The sequence below is a fragment of the Pimephales promelas genome, chromosome 20 (genome assembly GCF_988280905.1).
Source record: "Pimephales promelas chromosome 20, fPimPro1.hap1.1, whole genome shotgun sequence".
NCBI lineage: Eukaryota > Metazoa > Chordata > Actinopteri > Cypriniformes > Leuciscidae > Pimephales > Pimephales promelas.
The window spans coordinates 30163840-30174711 of record NC_142788.1 but is presented as its reverse complement, the minus strand read 5'-3'; the positions used below and the strand labels follow the sequence as shown (position 1 = coordinate 30174711).

General features: G+C 35.8%; 1 protein-coding gene across 3 annotated transcripts; it reads right to left on the bottom strand.

Annotated features, from left to right (window-relative positions):
- Window positions 1-1060: 1060 nt before the first annotated feature.
- On the bottom strand, window positions 1061-10566 carry LOC120471206 (E3 ubiquitin-protein ligase TRIM39). Of its 3 annotated transcripts, XM_039660973.2 has the most exons (9): window positions 10529-10566; window positions 9250-9315; window positions 9091-9169; window positions 6327-6646; window positions 5330-5404; window positions 5013-5213; window positions 3109-3250; window positions 2899-2922; window positions 1061-1687 (listed from the first exon to the last, which is right to left on the bottom strand). In XM_039660973.2, the coding sequence occupies exons 4-9, from the start codon at window positions 6642-6644 to the stop codon at window positions 1146-1148; spliced, it is 1302 nt and encodes a 433-aa protein (XP_039516907.2). In that variant the 5' UTR covers window positions 6645-6646; window positions 9091-9169; window positions 9250-9315; window positions 10529-10566; the 3' UTR covers window positions 1061-1145. The 3 variants fall into 3 exon arrangements, with proteins under 3 accessions (XP_039516907.2, XP_039516905.2, XP_039516908.2); XM_039660971.2 differs by having other exon boundaries at window positions 9091-9315; XM_039660974.2 differs by lacking the exon at window positions 10529-10566 and having other exon boundaries at window positions 9250-9318.
- Between the last annotated feature and the right edge of the window lie 306 nt (window positions 10567-10872).

The following is a 10872-nucleotide window of genomic DNA, read 5'->3' as shown; positions in this document are numbered from 1 at the left end:
CAGAAAGTAGAGCTTGTGTTTGTGTGTGTCAGTGATGTGGAGAAGCTTGCGACGGTTACCCTGATGGGGAAGTTTGTTCCCGCCGTCTCCGGCTCTCAGAAGCTCCTGGCGTCGATGGACTGCCGTCAGCTCACTCAGGTGCACGGATTCGTGGATATTGTGGTCAAAGCGAAGTGAAAAACACCTTCTAATGCGCTCGCTTCTCTTGAAGAATATGTAAGAGTCATCTACATTGTATAATAATTCACTATTTTCCAGTGTTGTAGTCGAGACCACCTCACTCGAGTCCGAGTCGACACCGAGACCAGAGAGAGTCGAGTCCGGTTCAAGACCGAGTCCATAGAGAGTCGAGTCCGAGACCAGAGACGGTCGAGTCCGAGTCGAGACCGAGACCAGTGAGGGTTGATCACCTAATTTACTTTTATTTACTTAGAGAAATCCTTTTTTTTTTTTTTTACTGAATTTACTTAGAGTTTAAAAAATATGATCAGTTTAGGGTAAAAAGGCCACATAGTAGGTGGTGTTAAAAGTAATTTTATTACAATTTGTCATGCGCAGTTGCGCACTAGAAAATCACCAATCACTGGGCGTGTCAATCAATTTAAAGACATATTTTATTAACATACATTAATAATAATGAAAGATATTTTTAATTGAACTCGAGTGGACTCGGGAATAATTCCGAGTCCTAAAAAAAAAATGTTCGAGTACGAGTCAATTCCGAGTCCAAATGGACACGAGTCCATGACAAGACCAAGACCATTAAAATATGGTCTCGAGACCGAGTCTCGAGTACTAGAACACTGCTATTTTCATTCTCAATTAATTTAATTCAACAATAAAGATCCTCCATGTTTAAATTATATCCCGTCTGTCGGTTTTAAAATTCATCTAGATGTGTATTTGCATAATTAAAAAGCTGTTTAATACACAATATCAGTTATAGAATTGAACGCTTGTCTTTATTCAGATGCTGCAGTTAATTCAATATATATAAACCAAAAACCACAATATTCCACAAGCAAACCAGTGTTGACAGCTGGAGAGGAGAGAGAGGAAATGGCTTATTTTTATTTATTTATAAAAACAGCAATCTTGGCTTAATTTTTTTAATAAAAACAGCAATCTTCTCAAATTTGATTTTTTTATTTTACCACAGTAGTGATGATCAGTGGGTTTGAGTTTTTACCTTCACCATTAGGGTATGGGCTGAAATACGGATAGAGTTTGTCAGTGAAAGTCTGACCAGTGAAAGAGTAGAGATGAGATCTGGACTCCACATCATAAAAAGAGACCAGACCCTCCTCATAATCCACAAACACACCAATCTTCTCAGGTCTCACTCTCAGAGATAAAGAGACAAGTGGATTTTCACAAGCTTTATATTGATCCTCATTCCTCAAAAGCACAGCCCAGAATCCATTCTCTGGTCTCGGTGCGATCGCCTCCTTCCTGTTAATGGATTCTCTGACCACTCCCAAAATCCACCTAGTCTTTCCCTTCACCTGCACCTCATAGTAAAATCTCCCTGAACTGAATCCCTGCTTTGCCAGAACACAAAGAGCCTTATCAAATCTCTTTGGGTTTTCTGGGACGTCCTGCTCAATGTCTCCATGACTGACTTGTTTTCCATCATCAGACAGGATGAGAAATGGATTTGCTGTATCAGGATCCAGAGTCACATCCACTGAGAGAGATCAGACATTATCAATCAACTTCAGAACAAACATTTTCAGATGTACAGCATATATACTGAACAACACTTTTATTTTTGCCCCCATTTATCATGAGCTGATCTAAAAAATGTTTCTATGTACACAAAAGGCATATTTCTCTCAAATATTGCTTACAAATCTGTCTAAATGTGTGTTAGTGAGCACTTCTCCTTTGCCGAGGTAATCAATCCGCCTCACAGGGTTAGATTAGATAGCATGATTATTGCACAGGTGTGCCTTAGGCTGTCCACACTAAAATATGCAGTTGCGGGCAAAAACAAAAGTATTGCATTTATAATTTTGTTCAGTGCTATACTACGGAAACATATTGCATTGAAAATCTACTCTGTTTTTCTGAATTAACGAGTTAATTATCTCAGAATAACGAGATAATTTTTCATGGAAAAAAGTTTTTGCTCTGTTTTTCTGAATTAACGAGTTAATTTTTCATGAGAATTTTTTTTTGCGCTGTTTTTCTGAATTAACGAGTTAATTTTTCATGAGAATTTTTTTTTGCGCTATTTTTCTGAATTAACGAGTTAATTTTTCATGGACATTTTTTAAATTCAGAAAAACAGAGCAAAAAAAAAAAAAATTCCATGAAAAATTAACTCATTAATTCAGAAAAACAGAGCAAAAAAAATTTTTTCTCATGAAAAATTAACTCGTTAATTCACAAAAACAGCACAAAAAAAAATTCTCATGAAAAATTAACTCGTTAATTCAGAAAAACAGAGCAAAAAATTTTTTTTCTCATGAAAAATTAACTCGTTAATTCACAAAAACAGCGCAAAAAAAAAATTCTCATGAAAAATTAACTCGTTAATTCAGAAAAACAGAGCAAAAACTTTTCCATGAAAAATGATCTCGTAATTCTGAAATAATTAACTTAATTCAGAAAAACAGAGCAAAAAAAAAAATTTTTCTCATTAAAAATGAACTCGTTAATTCAGAAAAACAGCGCAAAAAAAATTCTCATGAAAAATTAACTCGTTAATTCAGAAAAACAGAGCAAAAACTTTTCCATGAAAAATTATCTCGTAATTCTGAGATAATTAACTTGTTAATTCAGAAAAACAGAGTAGATTTTTTTTCTTCAAGTGAATGCAATACGCCTCCGTACTATGCAGAATACCAAAGTATTGCTAGTGTATTGAAGAAAGTGGTTTCAATCACACTGTACCTGCATACTGAGCCCACATCAACCCTGAGAACACAGATGACAATATAATGATGAATTAATTATGGCAATAATTTTAAATTAACAGTGAGTTTCTCTCTTCCAGCAGCATCAATAGCATATAAAAATAGACCCGCCGTCACCAAACCCATAATATTCCGTGAAAAAAATACTTTATTTACTGACAAAAATCTGTATTTGATATTCACATACCATTTGGACTGAGTTTTTCCATTATTGTCTCTAGAGTTTTCTTCAGTTGAGCCAGAGCACTATACAGGGAGTTCACATCAGAGTCAATCCTGATCGCAGCCCAGTTCTTAGTGTGTGGACGACTGTCTAGGGATGAGCACATCTACAGCAGGAAAGAGGACTGGTAAATATGTTATTAATTTATACTTAAAGTTACTATATTTTACACAGTACCTTTCTAACTGTCACGGTTCTGTTAGTTTGGAACCAAATGATACGAAAAAAGATTCGTTCATTTTGATGAACGAGTTCGAACAGGAGAGTCACGAACGCGCATCACAGAACAGAGCAAGGCGAGCATTTGAGCTTATAAAACTTAAACTTTGTTGTTTTTATTTTTTTAAATGAGCGTTTCGCTTGATAAGCCCCTTATTCATCGTCTGGAATCATTTAAAGCCCTTTGAACAGTTTGCAGTTTGCACTGAAACTCTCATTTGGACCTTGAACCGTTTGGTTCCCATTATATGGAGAAAATCCTGGAATGTTTTCATCAAAAACCTTAATTTCTTTTCAACTGAAGAAAGAAAGACATGGACATCTTGGATGACATGTGAGTTTTTTTTAAAAGTGAACTACTCCTTTAACAGTTGTACTGTTTGTTTGCGTTTCATCGTTCGGTCTCGTCTGTGAATAGATGTGGTGTACTTTCTCCTGCCTTCTTCGTTGTGTATCTAGTAAATTATCCACTAAAGAGATTGTCTGAACTAATTAGCCCTCTTTGTGTTTATCTAGTTTGTGACAATAACACAGTTAGCTAATTTTTCAAATTGGACTTTATTTCTGTGGTAACTTGGTATAAAAACATGCAAAAGAGAGAGGAATGCAGGAGAGTCTGTTTGCTAATAACTGCAGGATTACACCAGCATGACCCGACTATCCAACAGGACAGAATATTACACTGCAACAGGTTATTCCCACACAACACAAGCGTATTCAGTCTACTACAACTACTGATTCAGTTTCTTTTGTACAATGTTTTAACCCTCAGGTGCTCTTCGTTTCGAAGTCACACTTGTCATCTTTTTGGTCAAAAGTGAACGGACACCTAAAAATTAAATTTCCTCCATCCCAGTAAAACCAATGCAATTTATTTTTGTTCTATAATATTTATTCTTTGTAATTTAGTATTTTGAGACAATTTGATTGAATTTATTAATATTTATGCAATATTTATTGCCTATTTTGCCATGGGAAAATATATATATTTTTCTATATATATATATATATATATATATATATATATATATATTATTTTTTTCAAAAAATGATTAATGCAGTATTTTAGTTTAATATAGAGTCTAGGCCTTCAGAAAAAAAAATTTTTTGAAGAAAATTAGCATTTGGTTACAGTATAGAGAAAAAGTGTAGAATCATGGTGTAACCACTAGATGGCATGTACAGCTCTCTATGGAGAGGCATGTGAATTCCCCAGATGTTTATGACCACTTTTTTTTTTTTGTTTTTTTTTTTTGATGGATTTGAATTTATAGTTGGAACAATCTCAAAAATGAGTTTTTATTAAAAAAAAGTTAAAAAAACAAATAAAAATGTGTTAATTTTTGTCAATTTCCCATTCATTTCCTATGGGGGTCATTTTTGACCAAAGACCAAAAGTGTGACTATTTCTTTTAAGACCACTGAGCATTGCTCGGATCATGACCTCATATTTTTTTTGTGTGTTCACATACATAATGCCATAAAAGTCACCAAGTTTCGTAACATTACGATGAAGCTGTGATTTTTAGAAATTTAAAACAGAACATTTTTTGGTCAGAAATGACCGAAGAGCACCTGAGGGTTAAAAGACTGGTACAAATAAAATTATCAAGCTAGATTAATTTGTCCTGTATTATATGTTGACAGACCTGTATGAGATGGAGATGATCGTCAGTGTGTGAGAGCCGTTTCAGCTCAGTGATTTCTTGATTTATCTCTTTAATGAGATCTTCAGCCTGTTTCTCTGCTGCTTTCTGCTGTTCCTCCATCATCTTCAGCTGATCAGAATGACATCTCTCAAAGGAGCGGATCAGATCAGTGAAGAGCTCAATACTGGAGGATTCCTCTTGCTTTGTGTGTTTTTTTTTATATATTAGAATGATTAGAAAGTCCACCAGTTAAGTTTAATCCATTTAATTGAGAAACTTTATTAAGCAGATTGAAATATGTTTTAACCTCCACTCACCTTCTTCAGCTCTACTGAGTTCTGGATCTCTTGAATCTTCTGTATTCTGTCCTGGATCATCTGATGAACATTAGTCTACATACAGATAAAAACAGTTGTATTTTTAAAAGCCCAAATAAATTCAAAATTTTGTGGCTTTTAGTAAGCGACTTATACATTTAGTCTTAGTCCTGTGTCACATGTACTTTTCAGTTTTTATCATATTTAATCAACCTTGCCCTGTCTTGTTCTGTTTGCACCCGATGACAGCAATGCTTAAAATTATAAAAGTGTAGATTATACTGTAGTTAAGTTCCGAAATGTACAATTTGCTCATTCAAATTATACTGAAATAGAGAAATTTACATAAGATCTATAAACTAAATCACCTACAATCCCCCAAAAGCGCACAATTGTATCGTTACTACGCTGTAAACTTTAATGTAAATTTCAATTGCTGATTTAAAATTTTTAGTACGTCCAAATCGCGGTACAAGACAAGTCACTTCAACTTAAATTATATTAAACTGACTCTTAAAAAAATCGAGTTGAATCTTGTATAATTAAAAGTTGAAATTGTTTAAAATATTTTGATGAGTTAATGTTATGTAAAAACAACTTGTGACTTATTTTTTTACAGTGTGCTTCAGTAAATTCAGGTTTATAACACTTTAAAAAAAAGTTACACTCTTGTTGTTCAAAAGTAACCAGGAAGAGCCAATTTCACTGTAAAAAAAAATATTGTTGGTTTAACTTGGTTGCCTTAAATTTTTAAGTTCATTGAAATGGAAAAATTGAGTTAATACAATGAAAGAGATTAATTTAATCACCAGAAACTCAAAATATTATGCTATCTGAACTACATAAATGATCTAAGTTGATTTGACAAAAGAAAAAATGTTGTGATTACAAATCATGAAAATATTTTTTTTTTACAGTTTTGTTAAATCTTTATAAGGGTTATAAATCTTATAAGGGTTGAAGTGTTTTGTTTTAAGTGTTGTTCGTATCTCTTTACCTTCTTCTCTCGACTCTCCTCCTCTACAGGAAGTGTTTTGTGTCCCCTGTGTTCTCCTTCAGAGCAGGACAGACACACAAACATCTGATCATCTCTACAGAACAGCTCCAGAGGTCTCTCGTGTTTCTGGCATATATAATCCTCCAGATTTTCCACAGCGTTGATGAGTTTGTGTTTATTTAGGCGTGGGACTCTGAGATGAGGCTCCAGATGAGTCTCACAGTAGGAGATGTGACACGTCAGGCAGGTCTTCACTGCTTTCTGCTTTCTTTCATCACAGACGTCGCAGAACACTGGAGGACCACTGGAGGGCGCCATGGCTGACAAAACAAATGACAAAATAACATCTACATGGCTGAATAGAGCAACTTTTATATTAATAGTTCCCTTTCAATTCGGTTCACTTAAAGGGGGGGTTGACTGCGATTTCACTTTTTTTCATTTTAAATAGTGTGTAATGTTGCTGTTGGTGCATGAACAGTATCTGTAAAGTTGCAGCGCTGAAAGTTCAGTGTAAGCAGAGATATCGTCTTTTAAAAATCAGGAAGTATATTGCCTACAAAAACGACTGGATCCAAATACGTAGCGCTGATTGAACCTTTTCTTCTAAGAGTGTGTACACAACAACAACGCAGTCTTGAAGTGTCCTGAACGAGTCTCTCCCCTGTGAAGGCCTCCCTCCCTTTACTTCTGTACAGATAAAACGTTGTCGGGACAATTCCTATTCGCGTAGCTAGGCAGACGCGGGGAAAAAAAAAATCGGTGTTATACATTTTTAAGACCAGACATGTAGTTTGTTTGTAGTTTGAAGGACTACACATCAGCGCATATGTATATTAAAACGCGCATACCTGTGTATCGAACACGTGATGCACCGGTCAGCGTTTCGCGGGTTTGTGCTTTGGCCAGACATAACGAATAATCGTTTGCTAGGGATGGGAATTGATAAGAATTTATAAATATCAATGGCACTAACGATTCTGATAATCGATCCGATTCTTTAACGATTCTTGATAGCACTGTGTGGAAAAAAACTAGTCATGCTTTTTCGGGGGGAAAAAAAACAACTGGTTTTATTGGTTTTAAAGCTTAGATTTGAGTAAGCGAAATACTTTTTATGTACTAATATATGCAATTGAAGTGAATCAATCAAAATTAACTTTAGTTGGAAAATAACTTTATCCTGTGCATTTACTGAATGAGCACTGTTACTGTACTTCATTTTTATTCTAAATGGTTTTAATTTACTGTATTTTATTTTTATCATAATTTTTATTTTTCATTATTTCTTATTTTTTATTCTAAACTGTTTTAAGTATTCTGATTTCTTTTGATTATTTTAATTTCTTCCATGTAAAGCACTTTTTTGAATTGCCATTGTGTATGAAATGTGCTATATAAATAAACTTGCCTTGCCTAACGCTGTTGTAAAGCCTAAACAATCTGTTACAGTCATTTCTACGTATTATAACTGTGAAGCTGCTTTGAAATAATCTACGTAAATGAAGTGACTTGACTCGAGCCCACTGAAACGGGCGGGCCGACTGCATTTAAGTCCCGCTAAAAAGCCATTTCTCTCCTTCAGCCTCTTCAGACCATGGAACCAGGAACGTTCACTGGGTAATTTAGTTTGCGTTCTAAAATGGATATCGCATTGTTAAAAACTTTTATAACTTAAAAATTAACTGTCAAGAAGTCATTCATGCCATAAGCAGGCATCCGAGCAGCCGTTTCTGACAGAAAGTCCCTCCATCACCAACTCTGACCTCAAAGAAAAGTCCCTCCATCCTCTCTGACTGCCAGTCTGACACCATGTGCTTCAAACGGCGGTAGTTCGATCTATTGGGCTGCAGAAGAGCACTAGATGTGTCTCTGTGAGCCACAGTACAGCAAATCTAACCATTTTGTACAACACCATTTTATATAATCATGAAAATGTATTTTTTATATATAAAAGACAACATAAAAAGGCATGGGCTGCCCAAGTCTTAATGGGGCCCAAAGCAGAATTTTATTTGGAGGCCCATTTAAAATCAGTCCCAGGTGGATCGGAGGCAGGTGTCTATGTCGGGAGGGTCTGTTGGTTGCGCTCACTATGTTGTAGCTTCATATAGCATGCTAAAACCCTCTGCTATTTAGGCCTACAGCTACTATGTACAAGATAAGATAAAAGCAGGAAATCTAGTTTTCTGCCATCAAGTACTATATTTATATGTATAGCGTTTTTTTACAGGACACACAGCTTTATAGAATGACAGACAGATATTGTAGCCTATAGTAAATATGTGAAATTAAACATAGTTACATACTAGTATATATAAAAAACATTAATGATCGTTATAATTCAGTTCAAATGACTAACATAATTAAGTCCTTTTGTCTGATTTGTAACCAGGCACTAAAGCCATTACCATAAAAGATGGGACCTCATCTCTTCACCACACCTGATCGCATCCTGTTAAAGAGTACGTAAAAGTACAACCACATTCGCACTGCATCAATTTGGCGCACAGAAAAGTCAACCACTGTAACTGTTCATGCTCCGAAAAAGCGTGCAAATTAAATGTTTAACAGGCCAGGCTTTAAAACACAATAATGAACTAGTAAGTGCAGTGTGACTCTACAGCTGTCCTTACATGTGATGTGAATGTACGTTGAGTTGCACCTATTACCTAGGTATTCTACTTAGGCTATTTTAATTAACTAGCCAACTAAAGTTAGCTTGCGACATAACCTAATTCAGTTAATAAATTTTTCAACCTACCTTTATCTTGCTGTTGTATCTCTTCCTCTGGTTTCTTCTTTTTTCCTGTCTCGTCATCAGCGACGGGATGTGGCCTTTTCTGTGACATGAGAGTTTTGATCAGTCGCAGTCCTCTTCTGAAATGCTGCTGTTTGGTGAAGCTTCCTGTGTTTTACTTACTCATCTGCAGTGATGTCATATAGCTCCGCCCATAATCATAAATATGGAACAGTTGGTACTTCATCCCTGCTGAGTGTGTAAACAGTGTAAGAAACTTACAGAATATCAAGTTATCACAGTTTACACAATACGACACAGTGAAATCTTCTGTGGTTTCCTGCGTCTTGTACAAAAGTAAAACAACCAATATATAATGTAATTTGAAAAGTGGCAAAAAAAGGCATGCTAAAAAAAAAGGTGAGCACACAAAGTCTAATATTTCATAAGTTCACATGGCAGCTATTATTATAGTTATCAGATTATTCAAATGTATTTAATGTTATATCCTTAAAGGAGAACTCCGGCGCAAAATGAACCTTTGGTCTAATTACACATTGGTACCTAGTCAACCGTTCTCTGAGATTTGTTTTCATGATAATCAAATGTAAAAAGAGTTTTATCTCTAAAAACGGTTTAGCTTATAATGCTAACGTTAGTATATGGGGCATAGAGTAATGAAAATAAAAATCGCTAGTTAATACCACTAACAAGGCTCAAAATAGCTCAACACTTACACGGTAGCATATTCAGGGTCCCTACGTGCAAAACGAAGCATTGAGAACTTTGTAAGCGTACAGACCGTTTAATAAGAAGATACGTTATAAAGACAGTTCACGTCGTGTATACAGACAGGAGCCATCTTTGGAAAACAGACTCGATAAGTCGAACCACGAACACCGTTCATACAGTTCACCGAACTTCATACAGTTAAGCTGACTTAGCACGTCGTTCATGGTTCGACTAGTCGAGACTGTTTCTAAGATGGCTCCTGTCTGTATACACGAAGTGGACGGTCTTTATAAAATATCTTCTTATTAAACGGTCTGTACACTTACAAAGTTCTCAATGTTTTGTTTTGCATGTATGGAGCCTCATTATGTTACTGTGATAGTGTGGGGCTATTTTGAGCCTTGTTAGTGGTATTAACTAGCGATTTCTGTTTACTTATTATATGCCCCCATATACTAGCGTTATACGCTAAACAGTTTTTAGAGATAAAAGTCTTTACATTAGATTATCATGAAAACAAATCTCAGAGAAGAACGGTCGACTAGCTACCAATGTGTTATTAGACCAAAGGTTCATTTTGCGCCGGGGGTCTCCTTTAATTAAACCCACGTGCAAATTAGCCCTGACTTACCTGGCGCTGTGACCGCAGCCTATGCAAACACACTATTACACCGAGTTTGCAACACTTCTCTTATCATAACATCAAGTTGATATTTGAAATGTGACTAACCGTCAAGATAATAATGTATGTTTAAACATGGAAGATGCAGGCGCGGAGTTTGCGGGGGGGCAGGGGGAGCGTTGCCCCCCCAGTGGCTGAAACGGGTAATCGCATTTTCTTAAAAAGGCTGTAAAAAAACTACCAACCCCAATCTCTTTAAGTTATCGCTCACTCGGTCGATTGTGTCATCTAACTCTGAGAGAAGCTTTTCTGCGATAAATGGGCGTCAATTTGAAATGTGCTGGGGACAGAGACGTACTCGAAAGGGCATTTTCAAAAGTGCTGGGTACGCATTCATTCTTTTTCTCTCTTTCGAGTAGGTCATGTTTTGAAAGACGATGTTCTGTAGCTCC

What these genes read in the sequence shown, in the direction of transcription:
- LOC120471206 (XM_039660971.2), bottom strand. Translation starts at nt 9,178, where the DNA reads ATGTCACAGAAAAGGCCACATCCCGTCGCTGATGACGAGACAGGAAAA. An exon ending in AGGAGAGTCGAGAGAAGAAG is followed by an intron (nt 5,405 to 6,326) that starts GTAAAGAGATAC and finishes ATCTGTATGTAG; the next exon opens with ACTAATGTTCATCAGATGAT. An exon ending in GGAAAAACTCAGTCCAAATG is followed by an intron (nt 2,923 to 3,108) that starts GTATGTGAATAT and finishes CTGTGTTCTCAG; the next exon opens with GGTTGATGTGGGCTCAGTAT.